Genomic DNA, 26,071 nt, shown 5'->3' with positions numbered 1-26,071 from the left:
ACGCTGTAGCAGCCTCAATTCTACGCTGCAAGCTCCATCATCACACTGGATTTAGAACAGAAAAAAACCCACTTCTAACACTTCAACTGTGCCGGTCAATGCGGTTCACATGATGACATGGATTGACGTCCAACCCAGGGCTTACCAGAGCAAAGCAATGACAAAACACTTGGGTTACACTCAAACTGATCCATGTAGGTCAGTAGAAAATGCCGCAGCATGACCTTCCCAGCAGTAGCTCAGCAGCAATACGTCTATGCACTGTGCTCTCAGAGCGCGTCTGTACTGAAGGGACTACAGAGTATCAGACTCCTCTCTCAGGTCTGCAGGAACCCTCATCTAAAAGGTCACAGAAGGCAGACGTCCCTTCTGCTGCTTTTTTCCTTTGTTGTTTTGGCTGCATCATGGGACAGCCTGTTTTAGAAATAGTAAAAATTCAAAATCCTTCTTCATTTGGAGATATTACATTATTGTCAGTGGCGCCCAATGCCATAACATGTTTTGGTTGTTTGAAAAGTCGCACTGCAGGTTCAACAGTGCAGGTGACTCCAGTGGAGTCAATTTATCTTCACCTATCAATTGTAAAGGTATTCATTTCCTTACGTATCTCACGTGAATCTGAAAGATGGACTGTGACGTGAGTTACCTGTATTTGTCGAGTCTAAGGGGAAGACTGTCAAAAACCAAAAGAACAAAATTATTGTTCCAAAGCAAATTGATATGTGGGGTAAAAATCCAACTTTTGAGTCTGAAGTGAAAATCTTAGGAAGAAAGATCCATACTACTTGTGGCTGATTGAGAAACCCAGAGAGTAAATGTCATGGTGTGAGAGATTAGACTTTACAGAAGTGGGGCCAGTATCGAAGAACAAGGTTGCTTCAGCAGTCTGTGTGCCTGTGATGAAACCAGGCTGGGGTGAAACATGCTGGTGACAGGCTGCCTGGAATGCCAGCGCAGCAAGGACAACTGTGGTGAAGTCAGTGATTTATAAATACTTTCTGCCCATTCAGTACTCAATCGAGCATTAGCTAGCAGTTCCTGTTGACGCTCAGGATTCGGAGTCACTCTTTCCCGGTAGAGGAATGAGAGACTCCTCCGAGGCCGAGAGCTGGGTGTGAATGACTCACAGAGGCCCTGGTGAGGCCTGGTGTCAGAAAAGAGGCCTGACCAAATAAGGAAAGGCACAGGCCTCCTGCGTCACAATCGCAGGGGAATGCACAACAGCTGATAGCCCTCGTCCTCACATGCCAATCTGAGCACCAGCACACAGGCAGACGTGTTGGTTGCCACTGTGGTCCGTCAGGCTGTATGAAGAAGGCTAGGAGGTCCAAAAAGCCTGACCAAATCTAAACACAATGTGTCAGTGTTTACTGTCTGCTCCTTTCCCTAATCCATTAAAAACATTCAGTGGGTCATTACTTATTTAAGGGATGTGTTAGGTTGAGCCTGCATAAACTTATGAGATATCTTTCACTCAAAAGCAGACAAACACTCTTCATTTATTATTTGCAGGTTCATATGCTGTACAACCTCATTTTCCATAAATGTATATGGTCAGATCCTTCATTAAATGAAAACAAGGTTTGATTTGTTATTGTAAATGCTTGTGTGCTGTATATAATAGAGAAAACAGACTGTAGCAAAGAAAATGTCTCTGTAGCGCTCAAGTGAATCGTAATAAGCAGAAAAAAAAATCTTTTGTCGTCTGATCCCTTGGAGTGCCATGTCCTTAAATTGTCTGATGCATTGAAAATGGTTGAAAATGGTTGTTTTTTCTAATAAGAAACGTTCTCTGGACCACAAGGCCAGCAATGTGCAAGCATTTCAAAAACAGATGATCAGACCTGCTGTAATGTGGCTGGTACATACAGCCACAGCCTTAGGCCTTCTGTTTTTTTTTTAGGAGTAGTGCTTTGTTGTGACAACACTCCCGTTAGGATTAGTCCTGCTAAGTGACACCCAGTGCTACATAGAAGAGGGATTAGTGTTGCGTCAGCAGACTTGTCAAACAGATCCGTATGTACCCCATATAAAAGGCCAAGAGGATACTTTAGAAAGGAGCTAATACGATGTCTGGCAGTAACTTTGTTTGTAGAGACTGGCAGTGTATTTGTTCGGTGTTATTGTGTTCTGTGTCGCTGGCATGTCATATAAAGTGCCCTCCGGATCTATTCATATCTCCTCTCGTATACTGTACATCCTGCTGAAGGATATAAACATGGGATCTTAATGGTCTTGTGTGGTTCAATATCATATCCATCCATCCATTTTCTCACTGCTTCATCTGGTTTAGGGGCGTGAGGGAGCCAGAGCCTATGTTGGCAAGCAAGGGGCACAAGGGGGAACACCAGTCCATCGCAGGATGCCCACAGACACAGACATGCACAAACGTGCACCAGGGACAATTCTGTCTTTGGACTGTAGGAGGACACCCACAGGAATATAGGGAGAACATGCAAACTCCACGCAGATAGCACCCTAGGTCTGGAATCGAACCCAGAGCCCAGCTGTACCACCACACAGCCCTCTAAGTCAGATCTTTCAAAATAATTTCAGTGCAGAAAACAGGAAGGTTATAATTATTCACACCCCTGTAGCTAGTATTTTGAAAATTCTCCTCTCACAGGGGTTACACAGGCAGGACATCACCTGTAGTGTGCTATACATTTCTGGCACTATTGACAATTTTTGACACGTTCTGCAGGCAGAATTGTTCTAGGTCTCTTGGACTCTTTGGAAACTGCCTTCTTTGAGTTTGAAACTCAAACGTAGGTCTGCAAGTTGAAAAGAACTGTCACCTATCAAGACTTATACTTGCGTGCATCCAGGAAGGGACGCCAGTCCATCACAGGGCACACACACATGCAGACATAAGCACACACAAACTCAGACTATGTTTACCAGAAAGCCAATTAACCTACTAGTATGTTTTCTGGGTTGCGGGAGGAAACCGGAGCACCCAGAAGAAACACACACAAACTCAGGGAGAGCATACAAACTCCACACAGATAGCACCTCAGGTTCAGAATTGGCAGAGTTAGCAGTAATATTAACCTCTGCACCTCCATACTGCCCATTTTCTATAACGCTTTTGTAAAACTGTCATTTAGACAAGGCATCTGCTGTTGTTAACCAAATGGCTTCAGGAAAGCAAATTAGCTGGGACTGCATCAAAAAAACCAAAACTCACCCTTTGCATTTCTCTTATAACTTTAGAATCGGCCGTTCTTTTTGTTTTTCAGCTAGTAGGTACAGACCTCACAAACACACACACTGTAGGTTTTCCCATACGTATGCTCCACTCGTGTCATGGTAATAAGAAGCTTGTTAAGAATATTGCCCACCAACCAAGAAGGTTTGTGAAATTATGGTTATTTGCCCTGTTAAGTACAGAGTCTACAATGCAATACAATTTTTGGCATAACAAACATCATGCTGAAGTGTCTCAGAGCCTTTACAAAAATAAAGCAGAAGATAGTACCTCAGCAACCTACATTTATGAGGTACACCAAACCAAGACTTTGCATTTACTTACAACTGAATCCTAATGTCACCTCTGCTAATGTTGACTGGAAAGGATGCACAGTTGAGGAGCAAGAAGCTGAATGCTCTACTTCCAACTCCATTGTAAGCAAGTCGCAAATCCTGAGGCAGGCAGAACCTTAACGCTGAAATCCCTCATCTTTCGGACTCCTGCTGATACAGTACGTGCTCAGACGGTGCATGTATGACCCAGCCGTGAAAGCACACTCCATTGGAAAGTGAGTGCGATGTTTAGGGTGAGAGATAAGTCCTAGAATCAAAAGGACAAACTTACTGCTTGTTCGATAAGAAGCAGAGTCGTGCACCCTGCATGTCTGACAAGGGCTTCAGAATCAGCGTGCTGTAACCAGATGCATACGCTTAGGCTTCACCATTCGAACAGTATCCCTACTGACCATTCACCAAGACTCACCCTGGGAGGACTGCTGAAAAACAGGCCCCTGGAAACCTCCACTTGCAGCTGGGCCAAGACAGATTATGTGTTGCCTGTTGCCTTCTTAGCGGCATAATATGACTAAACACAGACAGTCTTCTGCAGCCAAAAAGCCCAGAGACTGTCAAAACTGCCTCAGAACTGTGTGAGTCAGCCATGTAAGGCAAAGGCTGCCCCCATTGTGATAAAAAAACACTATTAATTTATTAGGTTGATGCTTTTGTACTTGTAATTTCAGCTGGGCATTATAGTGGAGCAAAATGAGAGCAGTACAGTGCTCATGTGCATGTCAGCAGTGTCCAAACAAAAATCTCTGCCCACAACCTTCCTATTGTAAGCCCAGAACCAGCTGCGGCCTTGTTTAAGGTTAGTGCCTAGATATAGGATCATGTAGTTAATACCCTCTTTCATTTTGAATACAACAGTCAGAATGCATATATTTTTATAACTTATAGTTTAATTGCCCTAAAATCAATAGGCACTAGGGGCAGCTAATATTTCATAGCTACCTCCCATTACTAACCCCCTCCCACTTTTAGTAGTACTGTATGTGACTGGAGTATTGACTGCTTTAACACTGAAAATACTCAAGTCTTGTAGCCCATGACTTGTGTTCCAGTCTAGGTTAAGCCATTAACTGCCATTAAGCACCTGTGAGCTTTCAATACCAAATGTAACAGGCAAACGTCACCTCTAAATCTGTGCTCACTCTCCCAAGAGAGATTCCACACCAAATCGTAGTGAAACAACCAAGAACTACAATTCTTAAAGCCGTAACAGGATTGTAATCAGTAGGGCACATCCGCTGGGTTTTTAGACACTGATGACAGCAGCCCTGGGACATGCTCAGGTCAGAGGTCAGATTATCATACATTGACAAACAGCCACAATGAAACGGCCTCTCTAGCTTTACAATTCTGCTTAAAAACTGGCAGAACTGAGCTGTACTACTGTAACCTGCGTCAGTGCTGTTGCAGGTTGGCTGTCGAAGTGCCATCTGGTGTAAGCTTCACCTCCCTCTGACTGGCAGTGGGAGACTGAAGTGGCCTGTAAACATATCACAACAAGACCAGCGAAGTATACCATACAGGAAACACTCATGTGAGGCTTGGCCTTTTTTCAGAACACAGTTTTTACAAATCACAGCTTTGCTTCCAACATCTGCTTAAGACTTGCCGGTAGAGGAGATGTGACTGAGGTGAGGAAAAAAAGGATGTGCTTTCTGTTTCTTACATCAGTTAATCTGCTGTGCTTTATTAGAACACCTAGGCATTATCATCGTCACAATTTCTTTAATTGTACCTTAATTTATGCACAAAATTGTCTGTCATTTATGTAATTGGCCTGTCAAATAATTGAGGATTAGTCAGAAATACAGGCCTATAAAAGAACAAAATGTGGCCAGTTCTTGCTCTTGAACTAGCTTGAACTAGCTTGGATGAACAAAAATTCCTTAGAAAGAAATGCGTATAATTCAAAAAAACATTTATTTCGCTTAACAAATCTTGTTTCAAATACAGACCACTCATGTGTACATACAGTATGCAATGGATTTACAAATCATGTAAGCAACTTTTATCCCTAAACTATTAAACAGGATTTACTGGAACTACAGGGTTTGACCTTTAATCAAAGCTCAGTCTGATTGCTTTAATTAATAATTGTTACCAGCTGGCACAATCAAATTGAGTTCACAGAACATACACTGCGAAATTTCCAGTCATACAGTACATAACCAGTGACGGCAATATTGATCCTGTGTATTGTGTCCTTCTTAATTTGATATTGTTGGGCTGGGCCCAACAAGGTGTTGAAATGGGCTCGGTGGAAATTAGAGTCGATGAGCCAGGATATGCAGCAATTAAGGTTATTTATTTGAAGACTGAAGACTGAAGACTACTGAGAAATACTTCTGTGGAACTAAAACTGAGACAAACTCAAGGCAGGGTTAGTGACTCAATGTCTGAGCCCTGAGGAATGATTCCTCAGGGCTTAAATACTGTGCGAGGTTCCCTAATTGGCCTGATAGGCCCGGCCTGATCTCGTTGAGGATGGCCCCAATGAGTCTCCAGCATGTGCAGAATGCCCATTGGCAATTGGTGGAGCTAATGTAGCAGTGCTGGAGCTCGTTGGGGCATAACAAATTAAAGGTCTGATTTCCTTTCTGCTTAAAGCTCTGATTTCTAGAGTAGGACATGGAATGAGAAATAATTGTGGTGGACTGTCAGCACCATTTTCCTATAGGCCCCAGAAGAAAAAACGCGCCGATGACACTAAAGTGTATTACTGCACTTGTATAGCATTGAAAAATACAGGGAATATAGAAAAGCAAATCCATCCAGGGTAGTTGTGTGATGGGCCCGTAGGCATTCCTTTTTACTTTCAGCTGTCCATTGTTCCCCAGATTCTAAATCCTAAATATTATCAAGACTGTGCTCTTCCATCTTGGAGTGCCGTGCCGTTTAAGTCTTGATAGAAAACACGATGATTTGTAACAGCCTGCTGCCCATCTATCTGATGGAGAGATTAGTGTCTCTCTAATTGTTCCATGGGGAAGTGTCTTTCCCTTCACAGACATCAAGTGGGAGTAGCTATTTCGGGACGAGTGTAATGTTACAGCATTTAAAGTATTCATGGAGTAATCACAATCGGTAATACTCCCAGCGTGACAGAGATATTGGTAATGCTGAACTTTACTTCCAAATCCGCAGAGAAACCTATAATTACACATCAGACAGCTGCTGTAAAGACAATGATTTTTTTTTTAAAGGGGGAAAGCCATATAAGCATTAGCAATTTAAAAACATGGAACAGAATGCCAACAACTGCCTTGGCCCCAAATGAGTGTAGCTGGTAGGGAAATAAAGTTTAAATGGATTGTATGCTTATAAACAGAGAAAACTTGTCAATTTAAAGAAGAGGAAGATAAATGTATCTCATCTGACATTTGAAAATGTCTTTTCAAAGTTTGCTGCAGACACAAATGTTTTTTTCCCCACAAGCAGTAGACAGCAGACTAATAACCACGTCTTTTGTTAAACCTCAGAGACGGGCTACGCTTGAATCGTGTCAGTGTGGCAGGATCAGCAACAAAAACAAGTTCAGTGTTTGCTGCAGCAATGGTGTCTGGTATAATCTTAAATCAAACACTGAGTTAAGACAGCAAGGGCATTAATCCGAGTCAGCTATAATTAATCGCCTCACTGCATCAGAACAATTCTACTTTTCACCTGTGCCTGTCTTGCTTTCATATAAACACCAGATGTCATTTGCTTCTCCTTGGATTTTGCACCTGCTTTGCTCCTGGGCTTCCCAGGGTGTTACTCAATGGATAGAGTCTTCCCTTCTTCAAAATTAGAAATACATCATGCAGATTCCCATGAATTATGGACGGTTTGCCACAAAGATGGGCGAAAGGGTTATTTATGACCACTCAGCAATACGAATTACTGTCGAGACTGGGGTGTTCAAAATGCCTTTTGTTTCAGACTGGTTGAAAAAGGACATCCATTTCTGTCAATATTAATGAGCCACGTGAACAGCAGTTGGCCATGGAAAAGAAGAGATATTAAAAATATGTTCCCCATATGATCTATTTTTCTGACTCCGTGTCAGAGTCCTTGCAGGTATGAGGTACTGTATATAGTGCACTGCAGCGGGTGAACTTTATACTGCAGGCCATCAAGGGCCTGTTTACAGCGCTGAGTTCAGATGGCCTGACATTCAATACAGCCGAGATCTGGCGAAGGCAGGGCTCCTGAGGTGATGGGAATGTCCTTATTTCTTTTTATAGTCCGGAAAAGTGCCGAATTGCCCCTCCTAATACAGGACCAAGGAATTCCTGAGGGATGTTTGGCTTGAGAATATTTAACAGGAGCGATAATAGAAATGGGCGTGTGGAATTCTCCAGGAAAGATGATCACTGTAGGATTACAACTTCAATGTATTTTTTAGAATAATTATAAAATGCAGTCAATTTGTTCTGCAATGTGTCCTGTCTAATATTAGTTTACCACATTATACTATAATTTCACTTGGTTTAGTACATTTAACTGTGATTTTGTCTTTAGTTTAAACATGCTGAACCATAGTAAAGCTGTGAAAAACAGGCACAGTGTCTGCTTGGATGATGTCATTCACATATGAAAGATGTATCTTATTATATAGTATCATTATTCGACATTAGGAATAAATTAACTCGTGAATTTGCCTGGACTGTAAGTGCATGTGCAATCTGCTTCTTGAACATTCCAAAACAGGTTCCAGTGGATCATTTTCTGACCCATGCAGTTTTTTCGGACATTTACAGCTCCTTTATAAACCTGCTTACCCGACGCCCGACCAACAAGAGACATCTGTCGGCCAGTTGTCTCAATACTTTTACTTCTTCAGAACAAAGATGTCCAAAATGATCAATCTGACTCATTTCCCCCCAAGAGGCCGAAGCTGAATTTATTTATTAAATGTATTAACTTAATTAAATAAAATTGTAAACTCTCAATACTTTTACTTCTTCAGAACAAAGATGTCCAAAATGATCAATCTGACTTGTTTCCCCCCCAAGAGGCTAAAACTGAATTTATTTATTAAATGTATTAGCTTAATTAAATTAAATTGTAAACTTACACATTTACCACAGAAACCTCTGCTGCACTGGCTTGGTGTTCTGATTGAGTTCTCCCCTTTATGGTCAGTGGAGCAGGAAAAGATATCAACCACTTTGCAACACTCTTGACACAGCTCTCCCTGCACAAACACTCCGCTTTGTAGAAGCTCCTGTATTCCTGCATTCCGAGACAATTACTTAAACATTTACGTCTTTGCAGTGTGGAGTGTATAGGCCAAGCAGCCCAGCGGTGAAACTTCAAACAAAGACTGTAATTCATTACACATCTGACGTGTGGGAGAAGGGGGTATAAAATAAACATTTTTGCAAAGATGTGAGCTACTAAAAGTGCCAAGTGCCAAAAGACCGAACCGCTCTGCTTTGATAACCAGAACAACAGGCTCTTTCATAAACACTGTTGCTGCATGAATGCTATGTCCTGAGTACTGTAGTACAGCACACAGCGCAGTTTGGAAGGTGCCTTTCCAAGCGCTTTACAGTATGTCTTCTCATACGGGTGATCTCTTTTCAGAGCTTATTGGTGTTTAGACACTTGACCTATGGACTGTCTCCCCGCAGGACGGCGCACGCCAAAGCCAAGTCCGAAGCAGCAGACCAGGCCTCTCAGGCGGCGAACAACGAGTCCAGCATCGCCAGGGTGGTCGCCAGGGAGCTGTCACCTTCCTTTTACCAGCCAGGTACCCAATCCGTGATGGCAAAAGGCCGGGCACTGCCAAGCTCCTCTCTGCCACTACGAATAAAGGTCCCGCAGCGATACAGTCATCAGGAAGGGTGCAGTCATGCAGCTGTGAGATTTCTGGCCTAGAGGATCCATACACAGGGGTCAGTGCTGCCGCGAAAACACACTGTCATGTTATCTGCGTGAAGCCTTTCCTGTACAGCATGTGCTTCCATTGGCTTTGAACTCCGTAGATAAAAAATTATGAATGACCAAGGTGACAGACTACATGCTTTACTACATGTGGAGAAAAAATAAACTCCAAATACAAAATGGAGCAGATGTGAACCCTTTGAAACTGGTAGCTTGGAGTCTTGCAGAATAATCACACATACAATATGGATAGACAAAAGTGGGACTGTAAAAACTGACAGTTCAAGCACTTTTGAGAGTGCTTCCTCAATATGGAAGTTGTGTCCTGTTTAGCCTTTTTCAAGAAAATGTGAAAATACGTACATATAATGTACATGATTTGGGAGGTTACATTTGAAAAGCGGGGTATTAGTTATAAGTTGTGTAAGGAATTTGTCAGATGTCCGTCTTGTGGCAATACTTGCACAACAGAAGCCCAAATTAATTCATTTCAATTCCACAAGGTGGTACTATTAAATAAAAACAAACAAAGCAAAACATCAAATGAAACCTAACTCTCTTTGGAGTCTTATCTACAGTACGCTTTAGGTTGGGTCTTCCGGCCTGTTATAAGGCAGGCAAAATCCTGTTTCCCCACAAACCACAACACAAAGCTTCATTGTGGATTGTCTACCTTTTCCATTGAAACTCATCACCCTCAGCCTCAGCTTCCCTTGTCTTCACCAAAAAGACACCCCTGTCTGGCTATACGGGTTTTATGTACTTCAGCCGGGCCTTGATTATCCCTGCCAGCATCTACGCTCAATTAGTGAGCCATCAGTAGCCATTTTGGCTCAGTGACTACTCCCCGCCCACACAAGAGCCAAAATGGCCACCTGTCATTAAGGCCAGCCAGGGACATCACAGCAGAATCTTCCATTCATGGATATACTGTAGACTCTTGCACAATTATTTTTTTTAAATGAATAAGTTTGTGGAAAAACTTTTAATACTTGACAATGATCTCTAGTACTGCATAGGAACTATATGAATTAGCACACTCGAAATAAAATCACTCAACCTTTTAATTATTGATAAAGTAGTATCTAATAAAAAGTAATTAACTTGCTACTGTAATGTATGACTTTTAGAGGTAAATTTCCCCTGTTCGTATTATGTAGTAACAAGTCCTTTGACTTCTTTCTTACTGTAATCATATGTAAGCATGAAATCTGATACACTGACTGTACACCACACAACTGTTCTGTGTTAGCAATCCCTGGACAGGTTATTAAAGACAATTAAACAATTTCTGAGGTTTTATGGATTAATGAAGTATCCACACAAATTATGAATCAGAGTTCTGTAGCTTTAGATATTGGCATTAAACTTTTCTTGTAAAATGTATGTAGGGAGCACAAATTGTTTATAATACACTTTGCTTCTGCAAACAAACATTTCAAATCATGGTGACTGTCGAGTAAAAAGGAGTTCCCCTCCAGTACTGGAAGAAATACAAAAAATAATCTGTAAAGCAGAAAAAAATAGTTTATATACTGTAGTTACACTGCTTATTACAACACCCCCAAATCTTTGTGTGAGCTTCTGTTTTTACTGGCATTTGCTGTATCATGAATGATGAATTTCGAAAGACAAAATGTTCAGGATCTCCCACTCCTCTGTCTTTTTCCAATATTAACTTCTTTCTTCAGTTGAGGTGAATGAAAAGAGGGTTGAAATCCTTCACCAGATGCAGCTGCCGGGGGCTCAGAATGTTTAAATTGAGAACATCTTGTTTCACCAATTTGTTATACAGTATTGTCCTGATAAAAGCTACCAAATCAACTACCACACTTGAAGCTAGTACAGTACATAACAAATAAATAGCCTCAAATAATGTTTGGAGGTGTTATTGTTAGTTGGTATACTTGCATATTATAAAATGTTTAGTAAAAAAACAGTATTTAGACTGCACATCACACACGCTTGTGCAACATTGTGCAGGGAAAACTGTGTAAAACGGCCACAGATGTGATTTAATTTAGAATGTCTGAAGATGGTGTATAAATTCCAGATCTCTATGTGGAAAAAAAAGACTTTGTGCCAGTTTTCAGTATAACATTTTTCAGGGGAAACAAGGAAATAACAAAACTGAGGGTTAGTTAAGGGTAAACCACCGCTCTATCAAAATGATTGTTTTGAAAATGTTCCTAAAACATAGCACATATATTTGTCGCGTGGAGGGACGATTTGAGATAGATTTTGAGATATTGAGAATTGACAATAATATTTCAAATAGACTTAAAGGTATGTTCATTTTAAATGGTCGTCTACCTTCTCAGGATTCCTCAGACATTGTACCTTCTGATCTACACATGCTCCAAACACAACCCTGGTGTCATTTTAAAGCTCTTTACAAACCTCTCTAGTTTGTCCATTTCAAGGCTCATTAGATCTTGATGAATATTAAGATATATCTTTTCAGGAACAATTTTGTCTTCTGAAACAATTCACCCAATATTCCTAATTCTATTTTAGCACCTACAGTAGCACTAGAGCTCTAAGACACTGTTCTGATGAAAAGAATAACCATAAAACGAATGAATAATTAACTAAGATACCTTGTGCGTGACCTCCATTTTATTTTTCATTGAAGATATTCATATGGAATTTGTCCTGGGAGTGAAAAGCTACTTGAGAAAATGTTAGAGCACGCCGACAATAGACAGACTGACTCCTGGGTTTTCATTCTGATGCAAATATAGTTTAGAAATCAACAAGGTGACACCTCTTAATCCATCTCCATCAAAGAATACTTTCACACAGGCCTAGAAATCTCATGTAAAGTATTTGATAACTTTAATAAAGATCAGTGCAACAGATAATGTTCCATGGTAGAAGTTATTTTTGGGATGAACATACTGTACAGGGAAGGTCAAGCAGTTGGTAAAGATTTATTTTTATAAATACTGATTTAGACCACAGCTGTACCACATTCTCATTTTAAGATGCTAATGTACGAGGCGGGGATCTGACGATATATACAACTGCAGACCATGACTACTGTAACCTTGTATCCTAAATTTACTGGGACCATATTAAATAACAGGCAGCCTGGTAGCAGAGAGGTTAGCATTGCTAACCCAGAGGCCCTGGGTTCAATTCTGGGCTGCTGCCTGAGGAGTTCATATGTTCTCCCTACAGTATGTGCATATGCTAGGTGCTGAAGTTTCCTCCACAAAGATACTGTACACTGGTTAATTGGTTAATTGGCTTCTGGGAAAAAACTGGCCCTGGTGTGAGTGTGTGCACAGTATGTCTGTATGTGTCCTATGATGGACTGGCATCCTGTCTAGGGTGTATAATACCTTGTGCCTCTTGCTTGACAGGATTGGCTCCAGCTCCCCTTTAACTTGTATTGATAGAGTATTAAAAATAAGTACTATTTAAAACATCTCTCTACAAAGCACCATTTCATCTAGATGGTGCCGATCCCACATCTGTGATGTTTTATATTAAGTAATGCCTGGTATCTCGATACAAGGTATTCTACTTCTAATTCAGAATGTCCTTTTTAATTTTTAATTAACAGACTACATCATCAAGACAACAACTAATGTCTGTTTACAAATTTGACTCCAGTCAGTTGTCTGTGCTTTTTTTGTTTGTCTTTTGTTGAGGAAAACAAAAAGATAATTCCATGGTAGCCAGGGGTGAATCAGCTTCTTGTATTTAGATGTTTGATTGGATTGAGGTTTGGAGGTTTGTTTCTTGGAGTCAACATGTTTTTCGATTTGTATGATGTTCTTGATCATTGTCATGATGGAGTGTCTATTTTTGGCCAAGATTGATCTTCTTGGCTGGGGGAATCAGGTGTTTTTTTTTGTTCCAAAATGTCTTAGTACTCTAGTGTTGGAGATGAATACATATACTGTATGCAGCTCTTGTGTTTCCTGGAATTCAGTGAATTATTTATGACAAATATGTTCTAAATTCCCTCTTCTAGATGATGTTTTTTGTTTCCGTCTCAGGGGGAGTAGGAATAAATTTGGTGGGCACTGTATAGATATCTTTCAGATATCCATCCATCTTCTCCCAGTTCAGGGTCGGGGGATAGCCAGAGCCGAACCTAGCAAACAACAGGCGCGAGGCAGGGTACACCCTGGACAAACACACACACACTCATACCAGGGCCGATTTTCCCAGAAGCCAATTAACCTATCAGTATGTCTTTGTATGTGGGAGGAAACCAGAGCACCTGGAGCAAACCCACACAAACCCAGGGAGAACATGCAAACTCCACACAGACAGCACCCCAGCTCCAGAATTGAACCCAAGCGCTGTGAGGCTACCGACCGCTAACCACTGTGCCATTAGGCTGCCCTCGGATATAAAAGCTAAAAAAAAACACAGTTTCAAGTATGCTTTGCTTTTCGTCGTAGGCCCAGAGTACCTGAAGAGACGAATGCTGCAGGAGATCACCGAGAGCAACGAGAATGCAGACAACGCCGAGCAGGAAGCGCCGTCTACAGAGGAGCCGCCTCCCACTCCCCCCGAGAGCCCCCAGCTGCACGAGAAAGACAGCGTGGGGCGAGAATCGTCTCCTGCCCGCACCCCCTCGTCCAGCCCGTCGGGGACCCCCCCGGAGGGCCGCCGATCCAAGCAGGGCGCGCGCCGGGAGGACCCCAACCGGCTCAGCCCGGGCAGCTGGAACGGCGACCAGGGCAGCAGAGGCGGAAGCCGGGGCAGCAGTCGCCCAGGCAGCCGGCCAAACACCCCGTCCAACGCGCATGTCTCGCCGGGGGACGAGAGGACGGCCCCTGGCAGCCGCCCCCACTCCCGCCCCTCCAGCAGGCAGAGCAACAGGGGCGACCCGAACGGCGGCTACGAGCTGGAGATCAAGCCCCTGCAGAAGATCGAGGCGCCCGAGCTGAGCCCCGCCGACGTGCATCGGAGCTTTCACAGCTACCCCGTGAGGACCACCATCATCTATCCCCAGGAGGAGGAAGTAGCTGTCCACGTCTCCAAAGTGCCTTCCACACCTGCCGCCCCTGAGCCTGCGGCAGAGGTCAAGCCCAGAGAGACCCAGCCAGAGCCCCCTCCCCAGCGGCTGTCCACGCTGGGCCCCTACAAGGAACCCGAGCCCAGGGCGGTGGTGAAGGAAGAGCGGAAGGCGGCACCTCCCAAAACGGAGCCCAAGCCCGCTTTGAAAGCCGAACCCTCTCTCCCGGCCAAACCAGAACCGAAACCCCCTGCCAAGCCGGAGCTCAGAGCCTCAGTGGTGAAGCAGGAGGCTAAGCAAGTGACTAAAGTGGAGCCTAAGGCTGTGGCCAGGCCTGCTGCCAAGGCAGCCTCCAAGACAGAGTCTAGAGCTGAGGCCAGACCAAAGGCAGGCACCAAGTCCCGTGCTGAGGTGAAGGACACGTCTGCAGATGAAGAGGTTTGTCTGAGAATACCGAGAATCAGAAACAGGTTTACAGTATGGGAGATGTGCTGTTAAACGCAGAGTCTCTACTAACCTTTTTTTCCCCACCCAGGGTGATTACTGTCCTCTCATTTCTGGGAGCCCCTGTAAAGTTGTACACCTAAAGTAACCAGTCAAAACGTCGTACGTCTTGTGTGTGTGGGTCTTGTGTTCTCCGTTCTGTCCCAGTGACAGGGCAGGGATAGACTCCAGAGGCAGAGGATTCCTTTGTGCGTCAAAGGGAAAAAAAAGAAGGTCTTCTGCGTGCCAGTGGTGACAGAACAGTATGTTTCCTCAAATACCGAGCACTTTCAAAGCCATTCTGTAGACAAAGCTTTAGTCTCACAGAGCTCTGGTTTCTGTGTGCTACTTGAACTTCTCTAACCATCCAGTAAAGCACATCTCATTTCTGTGATTGTCTTGTATGTTTACATCATGAAAGACGACTTCCTGATTCCTTCCCATTTCCTTCAGACATGGCGGCACAAACAAACTGTTCAGGAAATCAGTCCTGTGTGTCTCTATACCAAGAAATAAAATCAGGCAATAGAAAGTAGCTGTTATAAAAATACGGGGGAGGTTTTTTTTTCTCCCAGGTGTATTCAGTGTTTTGTACAGTCTCTACATGTCCCCTGAAGCAGAGTTAATTTTGGACTGAAACAACAGTGTCTTTTCTTTCTTATTTCCACCTGTAACACCGTGAACTAGTGAACTATCAGATATTGTAAAAAAAAAAATCCTGATATGAAGAGCTTATTTTGGCTGCGTAAAGGGATTTAGGAAAAAAACAACATACTGTTTGTTTAAAGCTGAGAACACTCACTTAGGCTTACTTCACACTTATTTCAGAAATAATATTCACTCCTTCATTAAGTATAACACTTACTGAGTTTAAAACTGAGGTTAATTTTTACTTAATAATCTTGATTAACCATTTTACCATTAACCATAGAAGCTAATCAAGGCTAGAACTGGTCGATACTTGGAGGGGAACTCTAGGAAAAGTCTTGTTGCTACTGTAAGAAGTGTTGTTGACCAGTAGGTGGTGCTCTTCCCTTGACCATAATTACTAAAGCAATGTCCCAGTATGGTGACTGTGCTGTAGTGGGAACTATTCTGAAACAGTAGTGTAGAATTCGTGTATAGTTTACAGTACATACTGTATGATGCACACACAATAATAGATCTGGTAACATTTTTACAAAACAGTTTCCAGTACTTACATAATAGTTTTTAAAATTGAAGGTTCCTCTGTTCGGTATGCATGTACAATGCCACTCACCACAAAGAGGTGAAAACTGAATATCATTCCTCCGCAATTAGGTACCATAATGAAGGCCAGCGAGTGCTCGCTGCATCTGCAGGCACTGTGGTGTTGGGAGAGGTCAGTTTGAGCAAACATCATGTGGCATCACTGTGAATGCAGGCAGGTGATTTTCTATGAACCTGCTTTCCTACGCAAGATTAGTGTTTTTCAAGACAACTGCTTGGTCCCTACAAGTCTTTTCCTTAATTATTTACCTGGTGGATTGCTGTCTGAAATTTGTTTTCACTCAAATTAATCGGAAGGGCTGTTCCCAGTCACAGGGGAAATAGCTTCTATATGAATTGTAGACTGATGGGAAAGAAGGGAAAGTGACTCCGAGGTCCGGTGGCAAAGTTCTGTCCAGGGACAGACAAAATCATCACACCCCCCCTCATTTGGACAGTAGCTCAGTAGATATTGGAGGAATGCAGCCCTAGATAAGCACTGGATTGTCTGCATTCTCTGGGATTAGTTAGCTGCCTGCAGCCAAATGAGGTAGATGACTCAAACAGTTATCTCTAGTTTGTTACCTTTCCCATGTTCTTATGATGAGGATCCACATACAGTACTGAAGAACGAGGCTATCGCTGACCATTCCAGATCATTTGTAAGGAGGTCCCAGTTCCATGTGTTCAATACAGGAGAGCATGTTGTTGTCCTGAGTATTGGATTGAGCCTTCTACGTCTGTGGACATCTACGGAGGTGCACTAACACACCCTACCAAAATGTTTTTTTTTTTCTTGTTGAAGTGAAGGTTTCCCTACTGCTTTGCAGGGAACATGTGCCCAGATACCTGGCATTCATCCTCCATCAATTTTCTAACCACTTCATCCAATTCAGGGTCACAGGGGAGACCGAGCCTATCCCAGCAAGCCACGGGGCGCAAGGCAGGATACACCCTGCCTGACGGGACGCCTCTACTGTATATCTCTGGGCAAACATACAGTAGACACACACCCACACTAGGGCCATTTCCCAGAAGCCAGTTAACAGGGCAGTTGTATGTTCTTCCAGTATTTGTGTGGGTTTGCTCTGGATGCTCCAATTTCCGCCCACAGCTCAAAGACATACTGGTGGGTTAATTGGCTTCTGGGTATGTGTGCGCCCTGTGAGGGACTGGCATCCCATCCAGGGAATACCCTGTCTTGCACCCATTGCTTGCTGGGATAGGTCCTGAGCTCCAAAATTACATATTGGGGGGAGGTGATCCTCTTCACCCACTGCTGACATGCCACAGTCACCTGGGTATCTCACATTACACATCTATAGCTACACTACACAGTAGATCAGGAAGAGAAGTGAGCAATTCCTTCACCAATTCAATTAAGGGGAGAATTTGAGCAAGATGCGTTGAGCCCAGAGTGGAATTTAGCCAGGACACTGGGGTTAACAATCCTGCTCTTTCAAACGCCACGTGGAGCAATAATTTAAAAAGCACAGGACAGTTATTTCAAATTCAGTTCCTGAAGCCATGTCAGGGGTTTTGCGGATAATAAATTGGAAGCACACCAAAAGCCATGAAAATCGATATCTGTACGAGGAAATCCCATACTAAAAAAAGTGTATTCCAACACAGTCGAATTTTTAAACTTTCAAAGGATTAAAGGTGTATAAAAAAATCATTTGCTGCAGTTCTAAGTTGGTGAAGGGTGGGGGGGTGGGGGGGGGAACACAGAGCTCCAACGTTTTACATCTATTGCTTTCTCCCAGAAACCTCAGCGTAATACAAGGACACATCTGTGATCTCAGAATCCAACGTGTTCAATTTTATTTTCATTGAAGCATCACTTTCCGTTTTTGTTATCTGCTTGTAGATTAACAGCCACACGGCACTGCCACAATGAAAAACTGCCGACATTTCTGCAGTGCAGTTATTTTGTTAAGGTTCTCTCTCAGGCACCCTTGCAATGCAGTAAGCAGAAGACTTGATCTGAGCAGCAGGACTCCTCGTTAAAATAGCAGCCTGTCTTCCACTCAGTTAACTTTGTACCAGCTGCCAGTTTTTCCTTCACAGTTAAAAAGACTTTTAATAGAAACAAGAAAAACATCAGTCTGAGTGCTATGGTGGGAGTTTTGGCAAGGGATGAACTGCCTCACAAAAGCTTTCTTCCAGTCACAATGGCACGTTACCAGTGATCCTTGAATCTAAAATTATACCATCACACAATGAACTGAAGACTTTAGATAATTTCTGAGAGTCAGGCCTTCTTAAATGAAAGAGGCAAATGATACATTAGTATTTTACAATGGGCTTAATTGTAACAGGTTTGCCTTCCTGAAAACTTTTATTTCCTCCATACTTATTACTGGATATGAGGATGGGCATATTAAACTGAAAGCTCCAGCAGAGCAAGGGTTTTGTGTAATAATGTGTAATAATTTGTGTTTCATGTGTTCCTGCTACTAATGAAACCCATTCATTTCAGCCACCTGGATCTGCATGTGGCATGAGGTGGGATCTGCCATCTGGTTGCCAGGATAGTTCCCTGAGATAGGGTCTCTTTCTCTTGCCAGGGGAGTTGCATTGTGGAGTCTCTGATGTGCGGGTAGGACAGGCAGATAAGTGGGATTTCAAGTCCGGGACTAAAGCATCTCCATTGAGTCTCAACTCTTCCTTACCCATTTCCTATTAGCCCTTAGTAAAGGGGTCCAGGCCAGAGGTCCCAACTTTCATACCTGTCTCATTTGCTTTTGTGTTTTGGAGATTCTCATAGAAGGTGTACTAAATGTTTGCGAGGAGAAAGGATATAAATGCCAGGCATCCAGCTCTGATGGCCTGTATGAAACTTTGACATGAAACTCAGGGAAGTCCCTGTTACGTATCCTGAGACGAGCTAGCCCTGGGATGACCTCTGCTGGACAAGAGTATCTGCTGTCACAGGTGCAATCAAAGCAGCGCATTATGGTGGTCTTTACAGCAGTCATTTACTCAAGTCTGGGCAAGGCCCACCAGAGCATTTTTCTACAGGATGACAGCACTTCCAGAGAGCACCAAGCCTTCAACCATATCACCTTATTGCCAGCAGCAATATCACCCGGCAGCTCAAAACTGGCAGCCCACTGAAGTTCAGCAGGTGTGAGCCTGGTCAGTACCTGAATGGGAGACTTTCTGGGAAAAACTAAGGTTGCTGCTGGAAGAGGTGTTAGTAGGGCCAGCAGGGGGTGATCACCCTGTGGTCTAATGCCCCAGTATAGTGACAGGAGACACTATACTGTAAAAAAAGGCAGCATCCTTCAGATGAGACATAAAACTGAGGTCCTGTGTTCATTAAAAATCCCAGGGTGTTTCTCAAAATGTGTAGGGGTGTTACCCCAGTGTCCTGGTCAAATTGCCCCCTGGCCTTTACCAATCATGGCCTCCTAATAATCCCCATCTATAAACTGGCTTCATTAGTCTTTTCTCCTCCCCCACTGAGAGCTGGTGTGTGGTGAGTGTACTGGTGCACTCTGGCTGCCTTCGCATCATCCAGGTGGGGGTGCACACTGGTGGTGTAGGAGGGGATCCCCATTACCTGTAAAGGGCTTTGAGTGGAGTGTTCTATAAGTGTAAGGAATTATTATTCTTCAATCGGTCTCTCACAGACTGCCAAGCAGCCACAGACTAGACTATCACTTTTACCACATCACCAATTTTTCCTTTTTTAAACCACAAGAGGGCTCTGTCACCACACCGTGACAGACTAAAAAGCAAGACAGCAGTCATGTTGAATGCACATTGTGAAGTTGTAGAGTGATTTTGCCCTAAGTGAGTTTTGGTTAAGATTGATCCATATTAAGTGGTGTAATGGGTGATGTTAGAATATAAGTAGTGGTATTAGCATTCAAAATATTGAACGCCGGCACAAATAAGGTTTGGTAAATATAAGAAGAAAATGAATAAGGGGAAGATACTGTGAAACTTGAGTTCTTGAATTTTCAAACCGTGAACTTATATCTGTAATCAGAATCCTCTATTGATGTCAAAACTGTTAGAAAGGTTGAAGGTTAAAGGTTAAGTACCTCTTCTCCTCTTTCCCCAAGGGACCGAACACAATCATGATCTGCATGGTAATCCTGCTGAACATTGGCCTGGCCATCATCTTTGTCCACATTCTATCGTGAGAGACCGAGATTCAGGTGAGACAACCTTCCTCCCACACACCCAGTGTTCCACAGCACAAGTAAGCAGAAGCCTTGCAGTTTCTAGCAGGTGTACAACAAAATTCAAAGGGATAAACCAGCAGGGTTTGTTTTACAGAAAACAGCAGTTCTGCAGGGTGACTGCAAGAATCCATAAAGATTTTCTCAGTACCCTGTGTATCTACAAGGAATAACTTTACATTTAAATGTACGGTGAAAAGCCAAATCTGTTGCACACTCACTGCATAAACTACTGCTTTATGCGGTGTAGAGGCACATTTCACAAGAAAGGCTTCAGAACGCTCCTTTCTGCCTTGCATTTTCTGCTTTTATGTCTAATACAACAATATCCTTTTATCTTTAACAATATCCTATCATGACATATCCTTTGTCTTGCATACAACCTTCCATCTCATGTTTGTGCAAGACAGTAAAAATATCAGAAGAGCCGTTTCACAGGGATTTTATTGTCTTACTGATAAAACAAAATAGCAAGAAATGGAAGCATTGATTTTTCCAAAGAGAATGATCCTACTGGTGTAGTGTTGAAGAAACGTTTCCTTTCTTACGTACAATGAATTTTCCTGCCTTAGGTTTTATCTGGTTAGGTTGGACCAGGCCTTCTGATATTTTCCAGTTTTAAGATCCATGCCAAGACATGTGGTTTACACACGCATTAAGCTGTCATTATTTTTTCTTGCCCTCCAAGAAAGGTGTTATGTGTTTATTGTTTGGCTCAGACTAAGTTCTGTCCCATTCAATACCCTACCTGCCGGTCCATTTAAGGCAGTGCAGGCATTCAGCACATTCATTTTCCTTTCTCCCAGAATGGCTGTGTCGCTAAGTTACAGTTGTTTATATGTAAATTCTGTCGGCTGAGCACAGACTACCTTGGGAAATGTCAGAGCTGTCACTAGAATCCTCTTGCAGCTATTACAGTAATGGCTTTCAATTATGGAATGTCTCCTTCAGGCTTTTATAAACTTCAAGGGATGTTTAATGATTATTTATCCTATACACACTAGTGTGCAGATTTATTAGAATGACTCCACATTTGTTGATTACTGGGCTGTGCGTACAGAAGCACGCAGCAATAATTCATTGTGGAAATTAATAATTATTTTTTGCGGAGTCATCTTACATTACACTAATTCAAATACAAAACACACAGTTTGAACATTTGGTTTGCAAGTTTGTAGGTGGTCATTATCGTCTCGGAATATGAAAATCTTATAAAATCATACAGTCTGTTTTTTTTTCCCCCCAACATGACTAAAATACCAGCATGTTGACCTGTGACTCCATCGTAGGTAAAGATTTCAGTTACAGTATATGTGACTCCATCATAGGTAAAAATTACAGTTAAGTAAAGATGACGATAAACAGTACATTTCAAAAAGCTTCAAGTATATTCGACAATGGGTGTTCCCTTTCTATTACTGACTTAAGTTAATCACATGTGTGATTAAACAATTAAATGTTTTATTAGTACATATTAAAATTACCACAAAACAATCAAGAACTGGCCAATTTTAACACTTTTTCAATATCATCCGGTCCATGCGAGCTTTAATTAATTTAGCAAATAATGTAGCAGCCTTAATCTAAAGTGCATTACATCCAATTATTGAACACATTATACAATATTATAATTCTGTACACGATAACAATGCAATGAGAGATACAGTAATTGAAGATGTATATTACCTATTAAAAAAAAAGAAATGTGGCACGTTACAGAATGAATAATGGTGTAATGGACGAGTAAGAGGCGTGCAATGTAAAAACTAAATGGGCGTCTGTAGCCGATATCAGGCAACAAAGTGCTGAAGAGGAACAACAGGTTTTCAAACTGTGCAGACGAATCACAGGTTCTGTATGAAAAGATGAGATTTGAAAATGTCCCAAAAGTTAGACGAACTGATACTGAGACAAACAAGGAAGGTGCTTAATGGTATAGTAAATACTCTGTAGAACAGCTCTCTATATTTGAAATGTGACAGTTTTAAGAGCTTGGACCATGGCTGTAATTTTATGCTACAAGAACGATGCCAAATCACATCCCGAATGAGGGTTTTTCTTGTTTTCCTGGCAGGGGGATGAATGACAGTACTCGCAGCAGTACTCAGAAAAGATGGCTTCCTTCTGGTCTCAGTCCCAGACGAGAAACACCACCTGTGGATGCCAGCAGCCATGTTGCCACAGGACAGGACTACAAGCTCGCGGCTTGTAGAATGGCATTTTGTTTATGCATGTGTGGAGTTCACAAAATACAAAGTATGCCCTGAGCTCCTTTGTTCAAACAACAATGGAGAGGAAAAAAGCCAGGAGGTGAATTTGGACAACTGCTGTGGTTATTACATATGAAGGACTGCCTTACCAATCATTGTAACCAAAGATTTTGAGCCACATTCAGCCAATGTGACCAGATGGATTTAATGCATGAGTAGCTACAATTGTACTAGAAAGCCTTCCTTTTGCTTCACTGAATCAAAAAACACAATTATAAGTCCTGCAACAGAATTTATTTTTAAAGACTGTAAGAGTAACCTTTGCTCAGAGAACACTGGCTTTACTGAAGGTGAAAGCATTACTCCATGAAGCAAAAAAAATCCCAATGTACATCTAAAACTAACAGTTTAACTAAAATACATCCAAAACCTTTAAGGATTTTGTTATCAATACAGTATAGATATTTAAATGATTTAACAAAAAAGTTCAAACTTCAGAATGGGAAAGAGTTTTTTTTATATTTGGTCCTTCTGCACTGAGAGTGGAATCTGAGACAAGTTTCCTCAGGGGTTTTGTCACTTCAGAGGCTGTGAAGAGGTTTGATTGGTTTGAATTCTACAGAGTTCTTTGGCAGAGAAGGTTGAAAGTCAGGTGTTCTTTCAGTAGAGATGGCGCGGAATGGAGAAAGAAAAGGATTATTTAGTAAATGATGTACAGAAGGAAAGAAGGTAAGAATTAATTTCTTCCCAACAGAATGATAATTCAGAGAGTGAGGATAAGTCATAACTCCCATTCATTTTCCCCACTAAGATTGCTTTTCAATATTCAGACATGTTCCTTGGGTTAAAACCAATGTGACGCAAGTTGCCAATAGATGCAGATGTTTGTCCAGAAGCAAGGAACTATGGGAACCATCGAGGATGGCTTCGTTTTCCAAATGGACAGATTTTTTTTTTTTAAGAAGAAAGGCACCAAAATGTCCATGGCAGAAGAGAACCAGATATTCCCAGATTGGGACCTTGTTTGTGATGTTCATTAGCTAGCAATATTTTCTATAGCCTTTTAAGTAAAATACTGTATGTAAAATGGTACTGAAGGATAAAATACAAAATCCATAGTATGCACAGATTGTTTGAATCTAGAATATTGCCATTTTGCTGAAGTCAAATGACAAACCTCTCACTGAAACAATACATAACATAATATATAAGTGCTCAGTTTTAAATCTAACATGAAGAACAATAATACAGATGCTGTTGGATTGTGAGATATATGTAAAAGTAATATGTTAGCAATGCAAACAGCATAAGTCTGGGTTTTTTATAACTGGTGTTTTTCAATATACATTTGATATGTAATATTTTAAAAATGGTTTCCTAGTCCAAGTGAGAACACACTACAAGTCAGCTTTTGTAAAAATTTTAGTCATGTGTAAAACCCCTTACTGGGAGCCCTTGACATTGAAGATACGCAGAGCAGCTGTGCTCAATTTGCAAGACCACAACAGAGACAGAGTTCAAACTGGCCTTATTAATGAAAGGTCATTCAAAGAGCTGAATGTTCAAAAGTGTTCTAGGGCACTTGGAGTGAAATCCAGGTACAGCAGGAACAAAACATCAGACATAACTTATTCTTTTTGAACCTGGGCACTTCAGAATACACTGAATAGTGCAGATATCAGCATAACCAACAGAAAGTGGTGCCACACACCATGTACATTAGGAATTATTGAATATTTTCTAATCATTTTTCCAGAAAGAAATCCATAATTGCTTCTCTGAAAATTTCTCGTTTTTGAGACAGTCTGCAGGGTTGTGGATTATCTAAGCATAGGTATACAGTATTTGTGCTGTATGCATTTTGAGGTTTTTAATGCATTCTGAACGTTAGTCATCTTGGTTGTGAGCACAATGGCTCGTCCTCTTTTTTTAATCATAGGACCTGTACAGGCAGTTATTGAGGAACGAATTGGGCAATCGCTGTTTTTATGTTAATCCATCTACTGTATTTTCTGATTGTGCATTCAATACAGTGTTATAAGGGAGCTGGAGCCTGTCCCAACAAGCAATGGGTGCAAAGCAGTACACACCTTGGATGAGACACCAGTCTATGGCAGGGCACATACAGACCCAGACACACACAACCGCACACACGCACACGAGGGCCAATTTTCCCAGAAGCTAATTAGCCTACCAGTATGTCTTTCGACTGTGGAAGGAAACGGGAGTACCTGGAGGAAACCCACGCAAACACAGGGAGAACATGCAAACTCCACACAGATAACACCCCAGGTCTGGAATTGAACCCAGGGCTCTAGTACTGCAGGGCCACCATGCTGCCCTTTTTATGTTAATATCAATACTATTTCCATAAAGGGTTTAATGTACTTAAATTAAGGCTGCCTAATCAGGATCTTCCCAAATTAACATATATACATGTATTATTGCACAATAAAAACTGAGCTGTGTTAAAACACCTTTTACTTTTTAAACTGTAATGGAAAAAAAAGATCCTACACATGATCATTTTTAACAGATTGATCATTGTGTTTTAAGAATGATATTTAAATAAACATGTTTTTTTACCGTTTGCTATGCAAAGGTTTAAGGAAAAATAGTAGACTGTGCTTTGTTAATAGTTTTTAGCTTCTGTTGGTCTGTTTATTGTGGAGATGCAAACTTTTAAAAGAACCATAAATAATTGTTCTAACCTTTATTGACTTTCTGTACCAAAACTAACCAAGCTGGCTTTCCTCTCAAATTTTGTATGCATGCAGGCACTTTTATAGAGTGTTTTTATACCCCCTAAAAGCTTTTACCCTTTCTTTTACAAAACTCCCAAAATCCTGGCTTCGTTTAAGTGAATGACATCTATTATTATCAACTAGTAGTATCCTTTCCCTTATAGAATGTATAACATTACCTCAGGCTTGAAAGATGACAGAATATGTCGTATGTTCTTTTTTTAACTCCAGGTCTTATGAGATGCATTGAATTCGCAAACCACTCAAGGAAATACTGAAGTCACTGTATGTGCCAAAGAACTAGGGAATTACAGTATGTCATCAAATAAAAAAACAAACACAAAAAGCAACTGGCAAATGATGTTCTTTGGATAGAATAAATAATTAATATTTCAGGACTGCCACTATGTATAAAAAACCTTAAATGATTAATAAATATACAATTGTTTCAAATAAAGATTGTAATTTTACAACTTTTACAATTTTTCTCTCTTTATTCAAATAAAGCCAGCATTCTTTTTCAAAGAAATAAAACATGCAGTAATTAAGCTATTGAATTTGCTTGGCGTCTTCTGTGCATAGAGGTCAACAGAACAAGTTTCCAGAAGAGCAGTGTTAGGTTTCTCAAACTCATCACACTTGACAGGATGATGCTGTATACTGTGCTGTATGTCTGTTAGAAATACAGATGTATGAATTTTGGAGCCTGGAATATTACTGCTACTGCACATTATTACCATCAACTGAGAGGACACTGTGAGATCAGATACAGAAAGTCCATCTGTGAGGGGGCTGAACAGCATGAGAGAGACC

At 41.6% G+C, this 26,071-nt stretch overlaps 1 protein-coding gene across 1 annotated transcript in view; it reads left to right on the top strand.

The window, feature by feature from the left end:
* The window catches only part of jph2 (junctophilin 2), a 44,881-nt gene extending 19,146 nt beyond the window's left edge, over window positions 1–25,735 (top strand). The window contains exons 3-6 of the mRNA XM_088937556.1: window positions 9,162–9,280; window positions 13,836–14,833; window positions 20,185–20,280; window positions 22,379–25,735. Coding sequence (XP_088793682.1) covers window positions 9,162–9,280; window positions 13,836–14,833; window positions 20,185–20,265 — 1,198 coding nt within the window. The 3' untranslated portion in view covers window positions 20,266–20,280; window positions 22,379–25,735. The remainder of the gene's footprint in view (window positions 1–9,161; window positions 9,281–13,835; window positions 14,834–20,184; window positions 20,281–22,378) is intronic.
* Window positions 25,736–26,071: the final 336 nt, after the last annotated feature.

This window comes from Atractosteus spatula, chromosome 19 (genome assembly GCF_055471065.1).
Source record: "Atractosteus spatula isolate fAtrSpa1 chromosome 19, fAtrSpa1.hap1, whole genome shotgun sequence".
Classification (NCBI taxonomy): Eukaryota; Metazoa; Chordata; class Actinopteri; order Semionotiformes; family Lepisosteidae; genus Atractosteus; species Atractosteus spatula.
The sequence above is the reverse complement of the archived record's forward strand: the minus strand, read 5'-3'. Positions and strand labels throughout refer to the sequence as shown.